A 27,885-nucleotide genomic window follows, 5' to 3' on the forward strand; every position below is an offset into this window, starting at 1 on the left:
GTCTGCAGTCACCACTAGGGGGAGCTCCCTGTATACAGAGATACATGATAAGATCCTGTCTGCAGCCACCACTAGGGGGAGCTCCCTGTGTATAGAGATACATGATAAGATCCTGTCTGCAGCCACCACTAGGGGGAGCTCCCTGTATACAGAGATACATGATAAGATCCTGTCTGCAGCCACCACTAGGGGGAGCTCCCTGTATACAGAGATACATGATAAGATTCTGTCGGCAGCCACCACTAGGGGGAGCTCCCTGTATACAGAGATACATGATAAGATCCTGTCTGCAGCCACCACTAGGGGGAGCTCCCTGTGTATAGAGATACATGATAAGATCCTGTCTGCAGCCACCACTAGGGGGAGCTCCCTGTATACAGAGATACATGATAAGATCCTGTCTGCAGCCACCACTAGGGGGAGCTCCCTGTATACAGAGATATATGATAAGATCCTGTCTGCAGCCAACACTAGAGGGAGCTCCCTGTATACAGAGATACATGATAAGATTCTGTCTGCAGCCTCCACTAGGGGGAGCTCCCTGTATACAGAGATACATGATAAGATTCTGTCTGCAGCCTCCACTAGGGGGAGCTCCCTGTATACAGAGATACATGATAAGATTCTGTCTGCAGCCTCCACTAGGGGGAGCTCCCTGTATACAGAGATACATGATAAGATTCTGTCTGCAGTCACCACTAGGGGGAGCTCCCTGTATACAGAGACACATGATAAGATTCTGTCTGCAGCCTCCACTAGGGGGAGCTCCCTGTATACAGAGATACATGATAAGATTCTGTCTGCAGCCACCACTAGGGGGAGCTCCCTGTATACAGAGATACATGAAAAGATTCGGTCTGCAGCCACCACTAGGGGGAGCTCCCTGTATATAGAGATACATGATAAGATCCTGTCTGCAGTCACCACTAGGGGGAGCTCCCTGTATACAGAGATACATGATAAGATTCTGTCTGCAGCCACCACTAGGGGGAGCTCCCTGTAAACAGAGACACATGATAAGATTCTGTCTGCAGCCACCACTAGGGGGAGCTCCCTGTATACAGAGATACATGATAAGATTCTGTCTGCAGCCACCACTAGGGGGAGCTAGCTGTATACAGAGATACATGATAAGATTCTGTCTGCAGTCACCACTAGGGGGAGCTCCCTCTATACAGAGATACATGATAAGATTCTGTCTGCAGCCACCACTAGGGGGAGCTCCCTGTATACAGAGACACATGATAAGATTCTGTCTGCAGCCACCACTAGGGGGAGCTCCCTGTATACAGAGATACATGATAAGATCCTGTCTGCAGTCACCACTAGGGGGAGCTCCCTGTATACAGAGATACATGATAAGATTCTGTCTGCAGTCACCACTAGGGGGAGCTCCCTGTATACAGAGATACATGATAAGATTCTGTCTGCTGCCACCACTAGGGGGAGCTCCCTGTATACAGAGATACATGATAAGATCCTGTCTGCAGTCACCACTAGGGGGAGCTCCCTGTATACAGAGATACATGATAAGATCCTGTCTGCAGTCACCACTAGGGGGAGCTCCCTGTATACAGAGATACATGATAAGATCCTGTCTGCAGTCACCACTAGGGGGAGCTCCCTGTATACAGAGATACATGATAAGATCCTGTCTGCTGCCAACTTTAGAATCCCATAATAAAACCATCTAATATAGGCTCATGAGCGCCTTCTTGTGGTGGTGCATAAGGAGAATTTTATCATGCGACACCATAATTACGCAGGGTATTTGTTGTTATCTAACAACCTCTACAGCACAAGTTGGAAATTCTCCGTCCTTAAGGCGCCGGCGCTCACCACCATGATATCGTCGTTCAGCTTCCGGCTGGATATCGCGAGCTCCAAGTCAGCAACTGCTCCGAGCCGAGAGTCATAGGTGGTCGTCCCATCATTAATGATATTGTCCACCGGGAAGTCATTGGCCGTCGCCCAACGTTCATAGTGTTTGTACCTGATGGAAAAGTAGTGTCCAAGATTAACACACAGGAGATCCCCCCCTAGAGACAGTGCACGGGTCACATGGAACTCATCCACACAATAGAGTCACAGTGTAAAGAGTGCAGCTCTGGAGGATAATGCTAGATAAGTCATGTAATGTATGTACACCGTGACTGCACCAGCAGAATAGTGAGTGCAGCTCTGGAGTATAATACAGGATGTAACTCAGGATCAGTAATGTAATGTATGTACACAGTGACTGCACCAGCAGAATAGTGAGTGCAGCTCTGGGGTATAATGCAGGATGTAACTCAGGATCAGTAATGTAATGTATGTACACAGTGACTGCACCAGCAGAATAGTGAGTGCAGCTCTGGAGTATAATACAGGATGTAACTCAGGATCAATAATGTAATGTATGTACACAGTGACTGCACCAGCAGAATAGTGAGTGCAGCTCTGGAGTATAATACAGGATGTAACTCAGGATCAGTAATGTAAAGTATGTACACAGTGACTCCACCAGCAGAATAGTGAGTGCAGCTCTGGAGTATAATACAGGATGTAACTCAGGATCAGTAATGTAATGTATGTACACAGTGACTGCACCAGCAGAATAGTGAGTGCAGCTCTGGAGTATAATACAGGATGTAACTCAGGATCAGTAATGTAATGTATGTACACAGTGACTGCACCAGCAGAATAGTGAATGCAGCTCTGGAGTATAATACAGGATGTAACTCAGGATCAGTAATGTAATGTATGTACAAAGTGACTGCACCAGCAGAATAGTGAGTGCAGCTCTGGAGTATAATACAGGATGTAACTCAGGATCAGTAATGTAATGTATGTACACAGTGACTGCACCAGCAGAATAGTGAGTGCAGCTCTGGAGTATAATACAGGATGTAACTCAGAATCAGTAATGTAATGTATGTACACAGTGACTGCACCAGCAGAATAGTGAGTGCAGCTCTGGAGTATAATACAGGATGTAACTCAGGATCAGTAATGTAATGTATGTACGCAGTGACTGCACCAGCAGAATAGTGAGTGCAGCTCTGGAGTATAATACAGGATGTAACTCAGGATCAGTAATGTAATGTATATACACAGACACTGGACCAGCAGAATAGTGAGTGCAGCTCTGGAGTATAATACTGAATGTAACTCAGGATCAGTAATGTAATGTATGTACACAGTGACTGCACCAGCAGAATAGTGAGTGCAGCTCTGGAGTATAATACTGGATGTAACTCAGGATCAGTAATGTAATGTATGTACACAGTGACTGCAACAGCAGAATAGTGAGTGCAGCTCTGGAGTATAATACAGGATGTAACTCAGGATCAGTAATGTAATGTATGTACACAGTGACTGCACCAGCAGAATAGTGAGTGCAGCTCTGGAGTATAATACAGGATGTAACTCAGGATCAGTAATGTAATGTATATACACAGACACTGGACCAGCAGAATAGTGAGTGCAGCTCTGGAGTATAATGCAGGATGTAACTCAGGATCAGTAATGTAATGTATGTACACAGTGACTGCACCAGCAGAATAGTGAGTGCAGCTCTGGAGTATAATACAGGATGTAACTCAGGATCAGTAATGTAAAGTATGTACACAGTGACTGCAACAGCAGAATAGTGAGTGCAGCTCTGGAGTATAATACAGGATGTAACTCAGGATCAGTAATGTAATGTATGTACACAGTGACTGCACCAGCAGAATAGTGAGTGCAGCTCTGGAGTATAATACAGGATGTAACTCAGGATCAGTAATGTAATGTATGTACACAGTGACTGTACCAGCAGAATAGTGAGTGCAGCTCTGGAGTATAATACAGGATGTAACTCAGGATCAGTAATGTAATGTATGTACACAGTGACTGTACCAGCAGAATAGTGAGTGCAGCTCTGGAGTATAATACAGGATGTAACTCAGGATCAGTAATGTAATGTATGTACACAGTGACTGCACCAGCAGAATAGTGAGTGCAGCTTTGGAGTATAATACAGGATGTAACTCAGGATCAGTAATGTAATGTATGTACACAGTGACGGCACTAGCAGAATAGTGAGTGCAGCTCTGGAGTATAATACAGGAGGTAACTCAGGATCAGTAATGTAATGTATGTACACAGTGACTGCACTAGCAGAATAGTGAGTGCAGCTCTGGAGTATAATACAGGAGGTAACTCAGGATCAGTAATGTAATGTATGTACACAGTGACGGCACTAGCAGAATAGTGAGTGCAGCTCTGGAGTATAATACAGGAGGTAACTCAGGATCAGTAATGTAATGTATGTACACAGTGACGGCACTAGCAGAATAGTGAGTGCTGCTCTGGGGTATAATACAGGAGGTAACTCAGGATCAGTAATGTAATGTATGTACACAGTGACGGCACTAGCAGAATAGTGAGTGCAGCTCTGGAGTATAATACAGGAGGTAACTCAGGATCAGTAATGTAATGTATGTACACAGTGACTGCACTAGCAGAATAGTGAGTGCAGCTCTGGAGTATAATACAGGATGTAACTCAGGATCAGTAATGTAATGTATGTACACAGTGACTGCATTAGCAGAATAGTGAGTGCAGCTCTGGAGTATAATACAGGAGGTAACTCAGGATCAGTAATGTAATGTATGTACACAGTGACTGCACCAGCAGAATAGTGAGTGCAGCTCTGGAGTATAATACAGGATGTAACTCAGGATCAGTAATGTAATGTATGTACACAGTGACTGCACAAGCAGAATAGTGAGTGCAGCTCTGGAGTATAATACAGGAGGTAACTCAGGATCAGTAATGTAATGTATGTACACAGTGACTGCACAAGCAGAATAGTGAGTGCAGCTCTGGAGTATAATACAGGATGTAACTCAGGATCAGTAATGTAATGTATGTACACAGTGACTGCACCAGCAGAATAGTGAGTGCAGCTCTGGAGTATAATACAGGATGTAACTCAGGATCAGTAATGTAATGTATGTACACAGTGATTGCACCAGCAGAATAGTGAGTGCAGCTCTGGGGTATAATACAAATACAGGATGTAACTCAGGATCAGTAATGTAATGTATGTACACAGTGATTGCACCAGCAGAGTAGTGAGTGCAGCTCTGGAGTATAATACAAATACAGGATGTAACTCAGGATCAGTAATGTAATGTATGTACACAGTGATTGCACCAGCAGAATAGTGAGGGCAGCTCTGGAGTATAATACAGGATGTAACTCAGGATCAATAATGTAATGTATGTACACAGTGACTGCACCAGCAGAATAGTGAGTGCAGCTCTGGAGTATAATACAGGATGTAACTCAGGATCAGTAATGTAATGTATGTACACAGTGACTGCACCAGCAGAATAGTGAGTGCAGCTCTGGAGTATAATACAGGATGTAACTCAGGATCAGTAATGTAATGTATGTACACAGTGATTGCACCAGCAGAATAGTGAGTGCAGCTCTGGAGTATAATGCAGGATGTAACTCAGGATCAGTAATGTAATGTATGTACACAGTGACTGCACCAGCAGAATAGTGAGTGCAGCTCTGGAGTATAATGCAGGATGTAACTCAGGATCAGTAATGTAATGTATGTACACAGTGACTGCACCAGCAGAGTAGTGAGTGCAGCTCTGGAGTATAATACAGGATGTAACTCAGGATCAGTAATGTAATGTATGTACACAGTGATTGCACCAGCAGAATAGTGAGTGCAGCTCTGGAGTATAATACAGGATGTAACTCAGGGTCAGTAATGTAATGTATGTACACAGTGACTGCACCAGCAGAATAGTGAGTGCAGCTCTGGAGTATAATACAGGATGTAACTCAGGGTCAGTAATGTAATGTATGTACACAGTGACTGCACCAGCAGAATAGTGAGTGCAGCTCTGGAGTATAATACAGGAGGTAACTCAGGATCAGTAATGTAATGTATGTAGACAGTGACTGCACCAGCAGAATAGTGAGTGCAGCTCTGGAGTATAATACAGGAGGTAACTCAGGATCAGTAATGTAATGTATGTACACAGTGACTGCACTAGCAGAATAGTGAGTGCAGCTTTGGAGTATAATACAGGAGGTAACTCAGGATCTGTAATGTAATGTATGTACACAGTGGCTGCACCAGCAGAATAGTGAGTGCAGCTCTGGAGTATAATACAGGATGTAACTCAGGATCTGTAATGTAATGTATGTACCCAGTGACTGCACCAGCAGAATAGTGAGTGCAGCTCTGGAGTATAATACAGGAGGTAACTCAGGATCAGTAATGTAATGTATGTACACAGTGACTGCACAAGCAGAATAGTGAGTGCAGCTCTGGAGTATAATGCAGGATGTAACTCAGGATCAGTAATGTAATGTATGTACACAGTGACTGCACCAGCAGAATAGTGAGTGCAGCTCTGGAGTATAATACAGGATGTAACTCAGGATCAGTAATGTAATGTATGTACATAGTGACTGCACCAGCAGAATAGTGAGTGCAGCTCTGGAGTATAATGCAGGATGTAACTCAGGATCAGTAATGTAATGTATGTACACAGTAATTGCACCAGCAGAGTAGTGAGTGCAGCTCTGGAGTATAATACAGGATGTAACTCAGGATCAGAAATGTAATGTATGTACACAGTGACTGCACCAGCAGAGTAGTGAGTGCAGCTCTGGAGTATAATACAGGATGTAACTCAGGATTAGTAATGTAATGTATGTACACAGTGATTGCACCAGCAGAATAGTGAGTGCGGCTCTGGAGTATAATACAGGATGTAACTCAGGATCAGTAATGTAATGTATGTACACAGTGACTGCACCAGCAGAATAGTGAGTGCAGCTCTGGAGTATAATACAGGATGTAACTCAGGGTCAGTAATGTAATGTATGTACACAGTGACTGCACCAGCAGAATAGTGAGTGCAGCTCTGAGGTATAATACAGGATGTAACTCAGGATCAGTAATGTAATGTATGTACACAGTGACTTCACCAGCAGAGTAGTGAGTGCAGCTCTGGAGTATAATACAGGATGTAACTCAGGATCAGTAATGTAATGTATATACACAGACACTGGACCAGCAGAATAGTGAGTGCAGCTCTGGAGTATAATACTGAATGTAACTCAGGATCAGTAATGTAATGTATGTACACAGTGACTGCACCAGCAGAATAGTGAGTGCAGCTCTGGAGTATAATACAGGATGTAACTCAGGATCAGTAATGTAATGTATGTACACAGTGACTGCACCAGCAGAATAGTGAGTGCAGCTCTGGAGTATAATACAGGAGGTAACTCAGGATCAGTAATGTAATGTATGTAGACAGTGACTGCACCAGCAGAATAGTGAGTGCAGCTCTGGAGTATAATACAGGATGTAACTCAGGATCAGTAATGTAATGTATATACACAGTGACTGCACCAGCAGAATAGTGAGTGCAGCTCTGGAGTATAATACAGGAGGTAATTCAGGATCAGTAATGTAATGTGTGTACACAGTGACAGGACCAGCAGAATAGTGAGTGCAGCTCTGGAGTATAATACAGGAGGTAACTCAGGATCAATAATGTAATGTATGTACACAGTGACTGCACCAGCAGAATAGTGAGTGCAGCTCTGGAGTATAATACAGGAGGTAACTCAGGATCAGTAATGTAATGTATGTAGACAGTGACTGCACCAGCAGAATAGTGAGTGCAGCTCTGGAGTATAATACAGGATGTAACTCAGGATCAGTAATGTAATGTATATACACAGTGACTGCACCAGCAGAATAGTGAGTGCAGCTCTGGAGTATAATACAGGATGTAACTCAGGATCAGTAATGTAATGTATGTACACAGTGACTGCACCAGCAGAATAGTGAGTGCAGCTCTGGAGTATAATACAGGATGTAACTCAGGATCACTAATGTAATGTATGTACACAGTGACTGCACCAGCAGAATAGTGAGTGCAGCTCTGGGGTATAATACAGGATGTAACTCAGGATCAGTAATGTAATGTATGTACACAGTGACTGCACCAGCAGAATAGTGAGTGCAGCTCTGGAGTATAATACAGGAGGTAACTCAGGATCAGTAATGTAATGTATGTACACAGTGACTGCACCAGCAGAATAGTGAGTGCAGCTCTGGAGTATAATACAGGATGTAACTCAGGATCAGTAATGTAATGTGTGTACAGAGTGACAGGACCAACAGAATAGTGAGTGCAGCTCTGGAGTATAATACAGGAGGTAACTCAGGATCAATAATGTAATGTATGTACACAGTGTCTACACCAGCAGAATAGTGAGTGCAGCTCTGGAGTATAATGCAGGATGTAACTCAGGATCAGTAATGTAATGTATGTACACAGTGACTGCACCAGCAGAATAGTGAGTGCAGCTCTGGGGTATAATACAGGATGTAACTCAGGATCAGTAATGTAATGTATGTACACAGTGACTGCACCAGCAGAATAGTGAGTGCAGCTCTGGAGTATAATACAGGATGTAACTCAGGGTCAGTAATGTAATGTATGTACACAGTGACTGCACCAGCAGAATAGTGAGTGCAGCTCTGGAGTATAATACAGGAGGTAACTCAGGATCAGTAATGTAATGTGTGTACACAGTGACAGGACCAGCAGAATAGTGAGTGCAGCTCTGGAGTATAAAACAGGAGGTAACTCAGGATCAATAATGTAATGTATGTACACAGTGTCTGCACCAGCAGAATAGTGAGTGCAGCTCTGGAGTATAATGCAGGATGTAACTCAGGATCAGTAATGTAATGTATGTACACAGTGACTGCACCAGCAGAATAGTGAGTGCAGCTCTGGGGTATAATACAGGATGTAACTCAGGATCAGTAATGTAATGTATGTACACAGTGACTGGACCAGCAGAATAGTGAGTGCAGCTCTGGGGTATAATACAGGAGGTAACTCAGGATCAGTAATGTAATGTGTGTACACAGTGACTGGACCAGCAGAATAGTGAGTGCAGCTCTGGAGTATAATACAGGATGTAACTCAGGATCAGTAATGTAATGTGTGTACACAGTGACTGCACCAGCAGAATAGTGAGTGCAGCTCTGGAGTATAATGCAGGATGTAACTCAGGATCAGTAATGTAATGTATGTACACAGTGACTGCACCAGCAGAATAGTGAGTGCAGCTCTGGAGTATAATACAGGATATAACTCAGGATCAGTAATGTAATGTATGTACACAGTGACTGCACCAGCAGAATAGTGAGTGCAGCTCTGGAGTATAATGCAGGATGTAACTCAGGATCAGTAATGTAATGTATGTACACAGTGACAGCACCAGCAGAATAGTGAGTGCAGCTCTGGAGTATAATGCAGGATGTAACTCAGGATCAGTAATGTAATGTATGTACACAGTGACTGCACCAGCAGAATAGTGAGTGCAGCTCTGGAGTATAATACAGGAGGTAACTCAGGATCAGTAATGTAATGTATGTACACAGTGACTGCACTAGCAGAATAGTGAGTGCAGCTCTGCAGTATAATACAGGATGTAACTCAGGATCAGTAATGTAATGTATGTACACAGTGACTGCACCAGGAGAATAGTGAGTGCAGCTCTGGAGTATAATACAGGATGTAACTCAGGATCAGTAATGTAATGTATGTACACAGCGACTGCACCAGCAGAATAGTGAGTGCAGCTCTGGAGTATAATACAGGAGGTAACTCAGGATCAGTAATGTAATATATGTACACAGTGACTGCACCAGCAGAATAGTGAGTGCAGCTCTGCAGTATAATACAGGATGTAACTCAGGATCAGTAATGTAATGTATGTACACAGTGACTGCACCAGCAGAATAGTGAGTGCAGCTCTGGAGTATAATACAGGATGTAACTCAGGATTAGTAATGTAATGTATGTACACATTGACTGCACCAGCAGAATAGTGAGTGCAGCTCTGGAGTATAATACAGGAGGTAACTCAGGATCAGTAATGTAATGTATGTACACATTGACTGCACCAGCAGAATAGTGAGTGCAGCTCTGCAGTATAATACAGGATGTAACTCAGGATCAGTAATGTAATGTATGTACACAGTGACTGCACCAGCAGAATAGTGAGTGCAGCTCTGGAGTATAATACAGGAGGTAACTCAGGATCAGTAATGTAATGTATGTACACAGTGACTGCACCAGCAGAATAGTGAGTGCAGCTCTGGAGTATAATACAGGAGGTAACTCAGGATCAGTAATGTAATGTATGTACACAGTGACTGCACCAGCAGAATAGTGAGTGCAGCTCTGGAGTATAATACAGGATGTAGCTCAGGATCAGTAATGTAATGTATGTACACAGTGACTGCACCAGCAGAATAGTGAGTGCAGCTCTGGAGTATAATACAGGAGGTAACTCAGGATCAGTAATGTAATGTATGTACAAAGTGACTGCACCAACAGAATAGTGAGTACAGCTCTGGAGTATAATACAGGAGGTAACTCAGGATCAGTAATGTAATGTATGTACACAGTGACTGCACCAGCAGAATAGTGAGTGCAGCTCTGGAGTATAATACAGGAGGTAACTCAGGATCAGTAATGTAATGTATGTACACAGTGACTGCACCAGCAGAATAGTGAGTGCAGCTCTGCAGTATAATACAGGATGTAACTCAGGATCAGTAATGTAATGTATGTACACAGTGACTGCATCAGCAGAATAGTGAGTGCAGCTCTGGAGTATAATACAGGAGGTAACTCAGGATCAGTAATGTAATGTATGTACACAGTGCCTGCACCAGCAGAATAGTGAGTGCAGCTCTGGAGTATAATACAGGATGTAACTCAGGATCAGTAATGTAATGTATGTACACAGTGACTGCACCAGCAGAATAGTGAGTGCAGCTCTGGAGTATAATACAGGATGTAACGCAGGATCAGTAATGTAATGTATGTACACAGTGACTCCACCAGCAGAATAGTGAGTGCAGCTCTGGAGTATAATACAGGATGTAACTCAGGATCAGTAATGTAATGTATGTACACAGTGATTGCACCAGCAGAATAGTGAGTTCAGCTCTGGGGTATATTACAGGAGGTAACTCAGGATCAGTAATGTAATGTATGTACACAGTGATTGCACCAGCAGAATAGTGAGTGCAGCTCTGCAGTATAATACAGGATGTAACTCAGGATCAGTAATGTAATGTATGTACACAGTGACTGCACCAGCAGAATAGTGAGTGCGGCTCTGGAGTATAATACAGGATGAAACTCAGGATCAGTAATGTAATGTATGTACACAGTGACTGCACCAGCAGAATAGTGAGTGCAGCTCTGGGGTATAACACAGGATGTAACTCAGGATCAGTAATGTATGTACACAGTGACTGCACCAGCAGAATAGTGAGTGCAGCTCTGGAGTATAATACAGGAGGTAACTCAGGATCAGTAATGTAATGTATGTACACAGTGACTGCACCAGCAGAATAGTGAGTGCAGCTCTGGAGTATAATACAGGATGTAACTCAGGATCAGTAATGTAATGTATGTACACAGTGACTGCACCAGCAGAATAGTGAGTGCAGCTCTGCAGTATAATACAGGAGGTAACTCAGGATCAGTAATGTAATGTATGTACACAGTGACTGCACCAACAGAATAGTGAGTGCAGCTCTGGAGGATAATACAGGAGGTAACTCAGGATCAGTAATGTAATTTATGTACACAGTGACTGCACCAGCAGAATAGTGAGTGCAGCTCTGGAGTATAATACAGCAGGTAACTCAGGATCAGTAATGTAATGTATGTACACAGTGACTGCACCAGCAGAATAGTGAGTGCAGCTCTGGGGTATAATACAGGAGGTAACTCAGGGTCAGTAATGTAATGTATGTACACAGTGACTGCACCAGCAGAATAAGTGAGTGCAGCTCTGGAGTATAATACAGGATGTAACTCAGGATCAGTAATGTCATGTATGTACACAGTGACTGCACCAGCAGAATAGTGAGTGCAGCTCTGAGGTACAATACAGGATGTAACTCAGGATCAGTAATGTAATGTATGTACACAGTGACTGCACCAGCAGAATAGCGAGTGCAGCTCTGGGGTATAATACAGGATGTAACTCAGGATCAGTAATGTAATGTATGTACACAGTGACTGCACCAGCAGAATAGTGAGTGCAGCTCTGGAGTATAATACAGGATGTAACTCAGGATCAGTAATGTAATGTATGTACACATTGACTGCACCAGCAGAATAGTGAGTGCAGCTCTGGAGTATAATACAGGAGGTAACTCAGGATCAGTAATGTAATGTATGTACACATTGACTGCACCAGCAGAATAGTGAGTGCAGCTCTGCAGTATAATACAGGATGTAACTCAGGATCAGTAATGTAATGTATGTACACAGTGACTGCACCAGCAGAATAGTGAGTGCAGCTCTGGAGTATAATACAGGAGGTAACTCAGGATCAGTAATGTAATGTATGTACACAGTGACTGCACCAGCAGAATAGTGAGTGCAGCTCTGGAGTATAATACAGGAGGTAACTCAGGATCAGTAATGTAATGTATGTACACAGTGACTGCACCAGCAGAATAGTGAGTGCAGCTCTGGAGTATAATACAGGATGTAGCTCAGGATCAGTAATGTAATGTATGTACACAGTGACTGCACCAGCAGAATAGTGAGTGCAGCTCTGGAGTATAATACAGGAGGTAACTCAGGATCAGTAATGTAATGTATGTACAAAGTGACTGCACCAACAGAATAGTGAGTACAGCTCTGGAGTATAATACAGGAGGTAACTCAGGATCAGTAATGTAATGTATGTACACAGTGACTGCACCAGCAGAATAGTGAGTGCAGCTCTGGAGTATAATACAGGAGGTAACTCAGGATCAGTAATGTAATGTATGTACACAGTGACTGCACCAGCAGAATAGTGAGTGCAGCTCTGCAGTATAATACAGGATGTAACTCAGGATCAGTAATGTAATGTATGTACACAGTGACTGCATCAGCAGAATAGTGAGTGCAGCTCTGGAGTATAATACAGGATGTAACGCAGGATCAGTAATGTAATGTATGTACACAGTGACTGCACCAGCAGAATAGTGAGTGCAGCTCTGGAGTATAATACAGGATGTAACGCAGGATCAGTAATGTAATGTATGTACACAGTGACTCCACCAGCAGAATAGTGAGTGCAGCTCTGGAGTATAATACAGGATGTAACTCAGGATCAGTAATGTAATGTATGTACACAGTGACTGCACCAGCAGAATAGTGAGTGCAGCTCTGGAGTATAATACAGGATGTAACTCAGGATCAGTAATGTAATGTATGTACACAGTGACTCCACCAGCAGAATAGTGAGTGCAGCTCTGGAGTATAATACAGGATGTAACTCAGGATCAGTAATGTAATGTATGTACACAGTGATTGCACCAGCAGAATAGTGAGTTCAGCTCTGGGGTATATTACAGGAGGTAACTCAGGATCAGTAATGTAATGTATGTACACAGTGATTGCACCAGCAGAATAGTGAGTGCAGCTCTGCAGTATAATACAGGATGTAACTCAGGATCAGTAATGTAATGTATGTACACAGTGACTGCACCAGCAGAATAGTGAGTGCGGCTCTGGAGTATAATACAGGATGAAACTCAGGATCAGTAATGTAATGTATGTACACAGTGACTGCACCAGCAGAATAGTGAGTGCAGCTCTGGGGTATAACACAGGATGTAACTCAGGATCAGTAATGTATGTACACAGTGACTGCACCAGCAGAATAGTGAGTGCAGCTCTGGAGTATAATACAGGAGGTAACTCAGGATCAGTAATGTAATGTATGTACACAGTGACTGCACCAGCAGAATAGTGAGTGCAGCTCTGGAGTATAATACAGGATGTAACTCAGGATCAGTAATGTAATGTATGTACACAGTGACTGCACCAGCAGAATAGTGAGTGCAGCTCTGCAGTATAATACAGGAGGTAACTCAGGATCAGTAATGTAATGTATGTACACACTGACTGCACCAACAGAATAGTGAGTGCAGCTCTGGAGGATAATACAGGAGGTAACTCAGGATCAGTAATGTAATTTATGTACACAGTGACTGCACCAGCAGAATAGTGAGTGCAGCTCTGGAGTATAATACAGCAGGTAACTCAGGATCAGTAATGTAATGTATGTACACAGTGACTGCACCAGCAGAATAGTGAGTGCAGCTCTGGGGTATAATACAGGAGGTAACTCAGGGTCAGTAATGTAATGTATGTACACAGTGACTGCACCAGCAGAATAAGTGAGTGCAGCTCTGGAGTATAATACAGGATGTAACTCAGGATCAGTAATGTCATGTATGTACACAGTGACTGCACCAGCAGAATAGTGAGTGCAGCTCTGAGGTACAATACAGGATGTAACTCAGGATCAGTAATGTAATGTATGTACACAGTGACTGCACCAGCAGAATAGCGAGTGCAGCTCTGGGGTATAATACAGGATGTAACTCAGGATCAGTAATGTAATGTATGTACACAGTGACTGCACCAGCAGAATAGTGAGTGCAGCTCTGGAGTATAATACAGGATGTAACTCAGGATCAGTAATGTAATGTATGTACACAGTGACTGCACCAGCAGAATAGTGAGTGCAGCTCTGGAGTATAATACAGGATGTAACTCAGGATCAGTAATGTAATGTATGTACACAGTGACTGCACCAGCAGAATAGTGAGTGCAGCTCTGGAGTATAATACAGGATGTAACTCAGGATCAGTAATGTAATGTATGTACACAGTGACTGCACCAGTAGAATAGTGAGTGCAGCTCTGGAGGATAATACAGGATGTAACTCAGGATCAGTAATGTAATGTATGTACACAGTGACTGCACCAGCAGAATAGTGAGTGCAGCTCTGGAGTATAATACAGGATGTAACTCAGGATCAGTAATCTAATGTATGTACACAGTGACTGCACAAGCAGAATAGTGAGTGCAGCTCTGGAGTATAATACAGGATGTAACTCAGGATCAGCAATGTAATGTATGTACACAGTGACTGCACCAGCAGAATAGTGAGTGCAGCTCTGGAGTATAATACAGGAGGTAACTCAGGATCAGTAATGTAATGTGTGCACACAGTGACTGCACCAGCAGAATAGTGAGTGCAGCTCTGGAGTATAATACAGGATGTAACTCAGGATCAGTAATGTAATGTATGTACACAGTGACTGCACCAGCAGAATAGTGAGTGCAGCTCTGGAGTATAATACAGGATGTAACTCAGGATCAGTAATGTAATGTATGTACACAGTGACTACACCAGCAGAATAGTGAGTGCAGCTCTGGAGTATAATACAGGATGTAACTCAGGATCAGTAATGTAATGTGTGCACACAGTGACTGCACCAGCAGAATAGTGAGCGCAGCTCTGGAGTATAATACAGGATGAAACTCAGGATCAGCAATGTAATGTATGGACACAGTGACTGCACCAGCAGAATAGTGAGTGCAGCTCTGGAGTATAATACAGGATGTAACTCAGGATCAGTAATGTAATGTATGTACACAGTGACTGCACCAGCAGAATAGTGAGTGCAGCTCTGGAGTATAATACAGGAGGTAACTCAGGATCAGTAATGTAATGTATGTACACAGTGACTGCACCAGCAGAATAGTGAGTGCAGCTCTGGAGTATAATACAGGATGTAGCTCAGGATCAGTAATGTAATGTATGTACACAGTGACTGCACCAGCAGAATAGTGAGTGCAGCTCTGGAGTATAATACAGGATGTAACTCAGGATCAGTAATGTAATGTATGTACACAGTGACTGCACCAGCAGAATAGCGAGTGCAGCTCTGGGGTATAATACAGGATGTAACTCAGGATCAGTAATGTAATGTATGTACACAGTGACTGCACCAGCAGAATAGTGAGTGCAGCTCTGGAGTATAATACAGGATGTAACTCAGGATCAGTAATGTAATGTACGTACACAGTGACTGCACCAGCAGAATAGTGAGTGCAGCTCTGGAGTATAATACAGGATGTAACTCAGGATCAGTAATGTAATGTATGTACACAGTGACTGCACCAGCAGAATAGTGAGTGCAGCTCTGGAGTATAATACAGGATGTAACTCAGGATCAGTAATGTAATGTATGTACACAGTGACTGCACCAGTAGAATAGTGAGTGCAGCTCTGGAGGATAATACAGGATGTAACTCACGATCAGTAATGTAATGTATGTACACAGTGACTGCACCAGCAGAATAGTGAGTGCAGCTCTGGAGTATAATACAGGATGTAACTCAGAATCAGTAATCTAATGTATGTACACAGTGACTGCACAAGCAGAATAGTGAGTGCAGCTCTGGAGTATAATACAGGATCTAACTCAGGATCAGCAATGTAATGTATGTACACAGTGACTGCACCAGCAGAATAGTGAGTGCAGCTCTGGAGTATAATACAGGAGGTAACTCAGGATCAGTAATGTAATGTGTGCACACAGTGACTGCACCAGCAGAATAGTGAGTGCAGCTCTGGAGTATAATACAGGATGTAACTCAGGATCAGTAATGTAATGTATGTACACAGTGACTACACCAGCAGAATAGTGAGTGCAGCTCTGGAGTATAATACAGGATGTAACTCAGGATCAGTAATGTAATGTGTGCACACAGTGACTGCACCAGCAGAATAGTGAGCGCAGCTCTGGAGTATAATACAGGATGTAACTCAGGATCAGTAATGTAATGTATGTACATAGTGACTGCATCAGCAGAATAGTGAGTGCAGCTCTGGAGTATAATACAGGAGGTAACTCAGGATCAGTAATGTAATGTATGTACACAGTGCCTGCACCAGCAGAATAGTGAGTGCAGCTCTGGAGTATAATACAGGATGTAACTCAGGATCAGTAATGTAATGTATGTACACAGTGACTGCACCAGCAGAATAGTGAGTGCAGCTCTGGAGTATAATACAGGATGTAACGCAGGATCAGTAATGTAATGTATGTACACAGTGACTACACCAGCAGAATAGTGAGTGCAGCTCTGGAGTATAATACAGGATGTAACGCAGGATCAGTAATGTAATGTATGTACACAGTGACTACACCAGCAGAATAGTGAGTGCAGCTCTGGAGTATAATACAGGAGGTAACTCAGGATCAGTAATGTAATGTATGTACACAGTGACTGCACCAGCAGAATAGTGAGTGCAGCTCTGCAGTATAATACAGGATGTAACTCAGGATCAGTAATGTAATGTATGTACATAGTGACTGCATCAGCAGAATAGTGAGTGCAGCTCTGGAGTATAATACAGGAGGTAACTCAGGATCAGTAATGTAATGTATGTACACAGTGCCTGCACCAGCAGAATAGTGAGTGCAGCTCTGGAGTATAATACAGGATGTAACTCAGGATCAGTAATGTAATGTATGTACACAGTGACTGCACCAGCAGAATAGTGAGTGCAGCTCTGGAGTATAATACAGGATGTAATGCAGGATCAGTAATGTAATGTATGTACACAGTGACTCCACCAGCAGAATAGTGAGTGCAGCTCTGGAGTATAATACAGGATGTAACTCAGGATCAGTAATGTAATGTATGTACACAGTGATTGCACCAGCAGAATAGTGAGTTCAGCTCTGGGGTATATTACAGGAGGTAACTCAGGATCAGTAATGTAATGTATGTACACAGTGACTGCACCAGCAGAATAGTGAGTGCAGCTCTGCAGTATAATACAGGATGTAACTCAGGATCAGTAATGTAATGTATGTACACAGTGACTGCACCAGCAGAATAGTGAGTGCGGCTCTGGAGTATAATACAGGATGAAACTCAGGATCAGTAATGTACTGTATGTACACAGTGACTGCACCAGCAGAATAGTGAGTGCAGCTCTGGGGTATAACACAGGATGTAACTCAGGATCAGTAATGTATGTACACAGTGACTGCACCAGCAGAATAGTGAGTGCAGCTCTGGAGTATAATACAGGATGTAACTCAGGATCAGTAATGTAATGTATGCACACAGTGACTGCACCAGCAGAATAGTGAGTGCAGCTCTGGAGTATAATACAGGATGTAACTCAGGATCAGTAATGTAATGTATGCACACAGTGACTGCACCAGCAGAATAGTGAGTGCAGCTCTGGAGTATAATACAGGAGGTAACTCAGGATCAGTAATGTAATGTATGCACACAGTGACTGCACCAGCAGAATAGTGAGTGCAGCTCTGGAGTATAATACAGGAGGTAACTCAGGATCAGTAATGTAATGTGACACAGTGACTGCACTAGCAGAATAGTGAGTGCAGCTCTGGAGTATAATACAGGATGTAACTCAGGATCAGTAATGTAATGTATGTACACAGTGACTGCACCAGCAGAATAGTGAGTGCAGCTCTGGGGTATAATGCAGGATGTAACTCAGGATCAGAAATGTAATGTATGTACACAGTGACTGCACCAGCAGAATAGTGAGTGCAGCTCTGGAGTATAATACAGGATGTAACTCAGGATCAGTAATGTAATGTATGTACACAGTGACTGCAAGAGCAGAATAGTGAGTGCAGCTCTGGAGTATAATACAGGATATAACTCAGGATCAGTAATGTAATGGATGTACACAATGACTGCACCAGCAGAATAGTGAGTGCAGCTCTGGAGTATAATACAGGAGGTAACTCAGGATCAGTAATGTAATGTATGTACACAGTGACTGCACCAGCAGAATAGTGAGTGCAGCTCTGGGGTATAATACAGGATGTAACTCAGGATCAGTAATGTAATGTATGTACACAGTGACTGCACCAGCAGAATAGTGAGTGCAGCTCTGGAGTATAATACAGGATGTAACTCAGGATCAGTAATGTAATGTATGTACACAGTGACTGCACCAGCACAATAGTGAGTGCAGCTCTGGAGTATAATACTGGAGGTAACTCAGGATCAGTAATGTACTGTATGTACACAGTGACTGCACCAGCAGAATAGTGAGTGCAGCTCTGGAGTATAATACAGGATGTAAGCCAAGATCAGTAATGTAATGTATGTACACAGTGACTGCACCAGCAGAATAGTGAGTGCAGCTCTCTAGTATAATACAGGATGTAACTCAGGATCAGTAATGTAATGTATGTACACAGTGACTGCACCAGCACAATAGTGACTGCAGCTCTGGAGTATAATACAGGAGGTAACTCAGGATCAGTAATGTAATGTATGTACACAGTGACTGCACCAGTAGAATAGTGAGTGCAGCTCTGGAGTATAATACAGGATGTAAGCCAAGATCAGTAATGTAATGTATGTACACAGTGACTGCACCAGCAGAATAGTGAGTGCAGCTCTGGAGTATAATACAGGATGTAACTCAGGATCAGTAATGTAATGTATGTACACAGTGACTGCACCAGCCAAATAGTGAGTGCAGCTCTGGAGTATAATACAGGAGGTAACTCAGGATCAGTAATGTAATGTATGTACACAGTGACTGCACCAGCAGAATAGTGAGTGCAGCTCTGGAGGATAATACAGGTGGTAACTCAGGATCAGTAATGTAATTTATGTACACAGTGACTGCACCAGCAGAATAGTGAGTGCAGCTCTGGAGTATAATACAGCAGGTAACTCAGGATCAGTAATGTAATGTATGTACACAGTGACTGCACCAGCAGAATAGTGAGTGCAGCTCTGGGGTATAATACAGGAGGTAACTCAGGATCAGTAATGTAATGTATGTACACAGTGACTGCACCAGCAGAATAAGTGAGTGCAGCTCTGGAGTATAATACAGGGTGTAACTCAGGATCAGTAATGTAATGTATGTACATAGTGACTGCACCAGCAGAATAGTGAGTGCAGCTCTGGAGTATAATACAGGATGTAACTCAGGATCAGTAATGTCATGTATGTACACAGTGACTGCACCAGCAGAATAGTGAGTGCAGCTCTGAGGTACAATACAGGATGTAACTCAGGATCAGTAATGTAATGTATGTACACAGTGACTGCACCAGCAGAATAGCGAGTGCAGCTCTGGGGTATAATACAGGATGTAACTCAGGATCAGTAATGTAATGTATGTACACAGTGACTGCACCAGCAGAATAGTGAGTGCAGCTCTGGAGTATAATACAGGATGTAACTCAGGATCAGTAATGTAATGTATGTACACAGTGACTGCACCAGCAGAATAGTGAGTGCAGCTCTGGAGTATAATACAGGATGTAACTCAGGATCAGTAATGTAATGTATGTACACAGTGACTGCACCAGCAGAATAGTGAGTGCAGCTCTGGAGTATAATACAGGATGTAACTCAGGATCAGTAATGTAATGTATGTACACAGTGACTGCACCAGTAGAATAGTGAGTGCAGCTCTGGAGGATAATACAGGATGTAACTCAGGATCAGTAATGTAATGTATGTACACAGTGACTGCACCAGCAGAATAGTGAGTGCAGCTCTGGAGTATAATACAGGATGTAACTCAGGATCAGTAATCTAATGTATGTACACAGTGACTGCACAAGCAGAATAGTGAGTGCAGCTCTGGAGTATAATACAGGATGTAACTCAGGATCAGCAATGTAATGTATGTACACAGTGACTGCACCAGCAGAATAGTGAGTGCAGCTCTGGAGTATAATACAGGAGGTAACTCAGGATCAGTAATGTAATGTGTGTACACAGTGACTGCACCAGCAGAATAGTGAGTGCAGCTCTGGAGTATAATACAGGATGTAACTCAGGATCAGTAATGTAATGTATGTACACAGTGACTACACCAGCAGAATAGTGAGTGCAGCTCTGGAGTATAATACAGGATGTAACTCAGGATCAGTAATGTAATGTGTGCACACAGTGACTGCACCAGCAGAATAGTGAGCGCAGCTCTGGAGTATAATACAGGATGAAACTCAGGATCAGCAATGTAATGTATGTACACAGTGACTGCACCAGCAGAATAGTGAGTGCAGCTCTGGAGTATAATACAGGATGTAACTCAGGATCAGTAATGTAATGTATGTACACAGTGACTGCATCAGCAGAATAGTGAGTGCAGCTCTGGAGTATAATACAGGATGTAACTCAGGATCAGTAATGTAATGTATGTACACAGTGACTGCACCAGCAGAATAGTGAGCGCAGCTCTGGAGTATAATACAGGATGTAACTCAGGATCAGTAATGTAATGTATGTACACAGTGACTGCACCAGCAGAATAGTGAGCGCAGCTCTGGAGTATAATACAGGATGTAACTCAGGATGAGTAATGTAATGTATGTACACAGTGACTGTACCAGCAGAATAGTGAGCGCAGCTCTGGAGTATAATACAGGAGGTAACTCAGGATCAGTAATGTAATGTATGTACACAGTGACTGCACCAGCAGAATAGTGAGTGCAGCTCTGGAGTATAATACAGGAGGTAACTCAGGATCAGTAATGCAATGTATGTACACAGTGACTGCACCAGCAGAATAGTGAGTGCAGCTCTGGAGTATAATACAGGATGTAACTCTTATCAGTAATGTAATGTATGTACACAGTGACTGCACCAGCAGAATAGTGAGTGCAGCTCTGGAGTATAATACAGGATGTAACTCAGGATCAGTAATGTAATGTATGTACACAGTGACTGCACCAGCAGAATAGTGAGTGCAGCTCTGGAGTATAATACAGGATGTAACTCAGGATCAGTAATGTAATGGATGTACACAATGACTGCACCAGCAGAATAGTGAGTGCAGCTCTGGAGTATAATACAGGAGGTAACTCAGGATCAGTAATGTAATGTATGTACACAGTGACTGCACCAGCAGAATAGTGAGTGCAGCTCTGGAGTATAATAGAGGATGTAACTCAGAATCAGTAATGTAATGGATGTACACAGTGACTGCACCAGCAGAATAGTGAGTGCAGCTCTGGAGTATAATACAGGATGTAACTCAGGATCAGTAATGTAATGCATGTACACAGTGACTGCACCAGCAGAATAGTGAGTGCAGCTCTGGAGTATGATACAGGAGGTAACTCAGGATCAGTAATGTAATGTATATACACAGTGACTGCACCAGCAGAATAGTGAGTGCAGCTCTGGAGTATAATACAGGAGGTAACTCAGGATCAGTAATGTAATGTATATACACAGTGACTGCACCAGCAGAATAGTGAGTGCAGCTCTGGAGTATAATACAGGAGGTAACTCAGGATCAGTAATGTAATGTATGTACACAGTGACTGCACCAGCAGAATAGTGAGTGCAGCTCTGGAGTATAATACAGGATGTAACTCAGGATCAGTAATCTAATGTATGTACACAGGGACTGCACAAGCAGAATAGTGAGTGCAGCTCTGAAGTATAATACAGGATGTAACTCAGGATCAGTATTGTAATGTGTGTACACAGTGACTGCACCAGCAGAATAGTGAGTGCAGCTCTGGGGTATAATACAGGAGGTAACTCAGGATCAGTAATGTAATGTATGTACAAAGTGACTGCACCAGCAGAATAGTGAGTGCAGCTCTGGAGTATAATACAGGATGTAACTCAGGATCAGTAATGTAATGTATGTACACAGTGACTGCACCAGCAGAATAGTGAGTGCAGCTCTGGAGTATAATACAGGATGTAACTCAGGATCAGTAATGTAATGTATGTACACAGTGACTGCACCAGCAGAATAGTGAGTGCAGCTCTGGAGTATAATACAGGATGTAACTCAGGATCAGCAATGTAATGTATGTACACAGTGACTGCACCAGCAGAATAGTGAGTGCAGCTCTGAAGTATAATACAGGAGGTAACTCAGGATCAGTAATGTAATGTGTGTACACAGTGACTGCACCAGCAGAATAGTGAGTGCAGCTCTGGAGTATAATACAGGATGTAACTCAGGATCAGTAATGTAATGTATGTACACAGTGACTACACCAGCAGAATAGTGAGTGCAGCTCTGGAGTATAATACAGGATGTAACTCAGGATCAGTAATGTAATGTGTGTACACAGTGACTGCACCAGCAGAATAGTGAGCGCAGCTCTGGAGTATAATACAGGATGAAACTCAGGATCAGCAATGTAATGTATGTACACAGTGACTGCACCAGCAGAATAGTGAGTGCAGCTCTGGAGTATAATACAGGATGTAACTCAGGATCAGTAATGTAATGTATGTACACAGTGACTGCATCAGCAGAATAGTGAGTGCAGCTCTGGAGTATAATACAGGATGTAACTCAGGATCAGTAATGTAATGTATGTACACAGTGACTGCACCAGTAGAATAGTGAGCGCAGCTCTGGAGTATAATACAGGATGTAACTCAGGATCAGTAATGTAATGTATGTACACAGTGACTGCACCAGCAGAATAGTGAGCGCAGCTCTGGAGTATAATACAGGATGTAACTCAGGATGAGTAATGTAATGTATGTACACAGTGACTGTACCAGCAGAATAGTGAGCGCAGCTCTGGAGTATAATACAGGATGTAACTCAGGATCAGTAATGTAATGTATGTACACAGTGACTGCACCAGCAGAATAGTGAGTGCAGCTCTGGAGTATAATACAGGATGTAACTCAGGATCAGTAATGTAATGGATGTACACAATGACTGCACCAGCAGAATAGTGAGTGCAGCTCTGGAGTATAATACAGGAGGTAACTCAGGATCAGTAATGTAATGTATGTACACAGTGACTGCACCAGCAGAATAGTGAGTGCAGCTCTGGAGTATAATAGAGGATGTAACTCAGAATCAGTAATGTAATGTATGTACACAGTGACTGCACCAGCAGAATAGTGAGTGCAGCTCTGGAGTATAATACAGGATGTAACTCAGGATCAGTAATGTAATGTATGTACACAGTGACTGCACCAGCAGAATAGTGAGTGCAGCTCTGGAGTATAATAGAGGATGTAACTCAGAATCAGTAATGTAATGGATGTACACAGTGACTGCACAAGCAGAATAGTGAGTGCAGCTCTGGAGTATAATACAGGATGTAACTCAGGATCAGTAATGTAATGTATGTACACAGTGACTGCACCAGCAGAATAGTGAGTGCAGCTCTGGAGTATGATACAGGAGGTAACTCCGGATCAGTAATGTAATGTATATACACAGTGACTGCACCAGCAGAATAGTGAGTGCAGCTCTGGAGTATAATACAGGAGGTAACTCAGGATCAGTAATGTAATGTATGTACACAGTGACTGCACCAGCAGAATAGTGAGTGCAGCTCTGGAGTATAATACAGGAGGTAACTCAAGATCAGTAATGTAATGTATGTACACAGTGACTGCACCAGCAGAATAGTGAGTGCAGCTCTGGAGTATAATACAGGAGGTAACTCAGGATCAGTAATGTAATGGATGTACACAGTGACTCCTCTGTTTATGTAGAATATTCGGGAATTAGAGCTGGGTCTACGCTTTACATTTGGAAAACTATTGGAATAAAATATTGGGAAAACACAATTGTTGGGGTCGGGGCTCGTACTTGTCTGCGTTCGTCACCAGGTAAACCTCACTGAAGAGCGGCCTCCTGAAATAAAGGAGAAAATGTTTCAACGCAGAAGATAAAACATGAACATGTTCTTCACATCTGATATCTGACATCTCGGCTGGTGATTGACGACCTCCTCCATAAAGGGAACCTGGCACCAGTCAAGCTGCACAAACCTCGAGCCGGGCGAGTCCGAGTCTGGTGCACGATTGCAGCCACCATAGCCGGAGTCCAGACAGGTCCGGCTCCTCCACGCCACGCTACAGGTGATTGACAGGCCTCTCCCATGTGTGTCAATAGGGAGGTACCTTTCAGTCACCTGTAGGACTGTGGCGGTGTTGGACTTGTCTGGTCTCCAGCTCTCGTCTTCAGCCCCCGGCCCCCGTCTCCCGGCTCCGGACGCCGGCTCCAGTCTCCGGCTCCGGCCCCCTTCTCCAGCCCCCGTCCCTCGTCTCCGGCCCCCGTCTCCCGTCTTCGGTCTCCCGCCCCTCGTCTCTGGTCCCCGTCTCCAGCCCCCGGCCCCCGTCTCCAGCCCCCGGCCCCCTTCTCCAGCTCCCGGCCCCCTTCTCCAGCTCCCGGCCCCAGTCTCCAGCCCCCGGCCCCCGTCTCCAGCCCCCGGCCCCCGTCTCCAGCCCCCGGCCCCCTTCTCCAGCTCCCGGCCCCCTTCTCCAGCTCCCGGCCCCAGTCTCCAGCTCCCGGCCCCAGTCTCCAGCCCTCGGCCCCAGTCTCCAGCCCCCGGCCCCCGTCTCCAGCCCCCGGCCCCCGTCTCCAGCCCTCGGCCCCAGTCTCCAGCCCTTCGTCTCCAGCCCCCAGCCCCAGTCTCCAGCCCCCGGCCCTCGTCTCCAGCCCTTCGTCTCCAGCCCCCAGCCCCAGTCTCCAGCCCTCAGCCCTCGTCTCCAGCCCTCAGCCCTCATCTCCGGCCCCCGTCTCCAGCCTCCGGCCCCCGTCTCCAGCCCCCGGCCCCCGTCTCCAGCCCCCGGCCCCCTTCTCCAGCTCCCGGCCCCAGTCTCCAGCCCTCGGCCCCAGTCTCCGGCCCCCGGCCCTCGTCTCCAGCCCTTCGTCTCCAGCCCCCGTCTCCAGCCCCCAGCCCCAGTCTCCAGCCCTCAGCCCTCGTCTCCGGCCCCCGTCTCCAGCCTCCGGCCCCCGTCTCCATCCTCCGGCCCCCGTCTCCATCCTCCGGCCCCCTTTTTAGCCTCTCTGGTGTTCAGGACCCTGCACCTTTTCCACATCGTCCTCTGCTCTCCTCTCTTCCTCTGTGCTGCTGTAAACTCTATATTTAACCTGAGCAGCACAATCCTGATCTATATAACAGCAGGACGCCCGTCACAATCAGCGCTTACGTGTTCACAGCTTTCCACCAGAAGTCCAGGATCTTCTTCCCCCCCACACCCGGCAGCAGAGCCTTGGGAACGTCCTCCAGAAAACTGTACAATCCGCTCTGATCGTTCTAGACGGGATCAGGAGAGAAACAATTGTGTAATATCCAGAGGATCAAATGTCACATTACAGCCCGGAGTCTACCAGATATCACAGCCGACCACAGAGAGGCGCTCTACACCATACCGCCTGCAGGCAGGAGCTCTAGCGCCACCTACAGGAAGTACCAATCCTAAAAGTCACTATCCACCCTGTGAGGATCTCCTGCTTTGCACAATGAGGTACAGGGGCGGCCGCGACCCCTCCACCCCGCCAAAAAAACAACATGTGTCTACAAAAGGAGTTTCTAGTTTGGCTCTTATCTTAAGTCATGTGACGAGGCTCCTTAAAGGGTCCATGTTTTCTTTTATGATTACTACATCCAAAAGGTGGCGCTAGAGTTCTAGTCCTCTTCCCTACTGAAGAGGCTATTTCCATATTGATATTCCCAGGGAAGAATCGCATGGCCTATAAGTCTCCTTACACCAACAATGTGCTCTCTTCAAGTGGAAACATTACTTATCCTGTATTATACCCCCAGAGCTGCACTCACTATTCTGCTGCTGGAGACCGTGTATTATCAGTGGTGTAAGTGGCAGGCAGCAGATATTAGTTAATATCTGTGTTCCTGGCAGAGAACATGTTTGTCCGGAGTGAACCTGGGCGAGGAGCTCGTGACCAATAAACTTATGTGACCTCCTGTGATGACGTTTTATTCCTCTTTGAATCCATCTTCTGGTTTTGGAGCATAGTAGTAAGCCTTTTTCTCTAGTCACATCCAGAGCTGCTTTCAAAATCCTTCTGTGAACTCGGTCCCATGTCGGACAATGGGTGCAGCAAATACCTAAGCGTTGGGGCCTTGTCCATGGGCCGATAATGGTTCACATTCATTGCCCGGTGTAGCCAGGTCCAGTGATCCAATGATGATTGTTGCTGATTGTGTTTTGAATTAGATACATTTCCGAGATCCCTGGACACCGGCAGCATCTCCTCTGCGAGGACAATATTACTGAGGAGTCACCCAATCTACGGAGACCAAACACTGGGGGGTGATATACAGGGGAAGATAGCTGCCCATGAGGCAGACTGGACGTCTCCAGCTCATACCAGGGACAGCACATGGCACAAGGTAAAAGTCATATTTCTATGATAAATCTAAAATAATCTGACATCAATCCGGTCCACGGATATATCTGTGATCTGGGTCAAGAGTCAGGATATTCAGCCATGGGAAACCTTAGAAATATGAACCTGAACTATGGATGTATCATAACTATGTTTGGGATGGTGGGGTATGCTTGGAAATATGGCGGCCATATTATTCCACTATTAGGCTCCTGTTCAAAAATATGATATAAATTAGAATTTTACCCTGAAATAATCTTTCCTTGCACACGATTAGCCATTCCCCTCTTACCTGACGCAGAGGAGGAGTGAGGGGTGTGGATGGGACCCCAAAAACTCTTGGTCAGACCCAGGAGATACAACCTGCCTCGTAGATCAAACAACGTTTCTGCAAAGTCTCCACTGGCAGAAGAGATCCCCGATCCGGACGGCGTTTCTCTATGTAACACTTATTTCTGTCCTGTTCTTCCCTTGTGTCTTTTTGGTTTTCACCTTTTTATAAGCAATGATGTTAGGAAACGTGTGCCCCTCAAATGTCCCGCTAATCATCATCACTGTCCCGCTAATCATCATCACTGTCCCGCTAATCATCATCACTGTCCCGCTAATCATCATCACTGTGCCGCTAATCATCATCACTGTGCCGCTAATCATCATCACTGTGCCGCTAATCATCAATGGCCCGCTCATCATCACTGGCCCGCTAATCATCAATGGCCCGCTAATCATCAATGGCCCGCTAATCATCAATGGCCCGCTAATCATCAATGGCCCGCTAATCATCAATGGTCCGCTAATCAT

At 44.3% G+C, this 27,885-nt stretch overlaps 1 protein-coding gene across 2 annotated transcripts in view; it reads right to left on the reverse strand.

Annotated features, from left to right (window-relative positions):
• LOC141172832 (uncharacterized) overlaps nucleotides 1–27,885 on the reverse strand; it is a 183,070-nt gene that overhangs the window by 147,438 nt on the left and 7,747 nt on the right. For both annotated transcript variants that reach the window (XM_073657389.1, XM_073657390.1), the window contains exons 2-4: nucleotides 25,884–25,990; nucleotides 24,538–24,582; nucleotides 1,840–1,993 (exon numbers count right to left, since the gene is read on the reverse strand). In XM_073657389.1, coding sequence (XP_073513490.1) covers nucleotides 1,840–1,993; nucleotides 24,538–24,582; nucleotides 25,884–25,990 — 306 coding nt within the window. The remainder of the gene's footprint in view (nucleotides 1–1,839; nucleotides 1,994–24,537; nucleotides 24,583–25,883; nucleotides 25,991–27,885) is intronic.

Source organism: Phyllobates terribilis, unplaced genomic scaffold (genome assembly GCF_046119375.1).
Source record: "Phyllobates terribilis strain yellow unplaced genomic scaffold, ASM4611937v1 Scaffold_12__6_contigs__length_324123572, whole genome shotgun sequence".
NCBI classification, from domain to species: Eukaryota; Metazoa; Chordata; class Amphibia; order Anura; family Dendrobatidae; genus Phyllobates; species Phyllobates terribilis.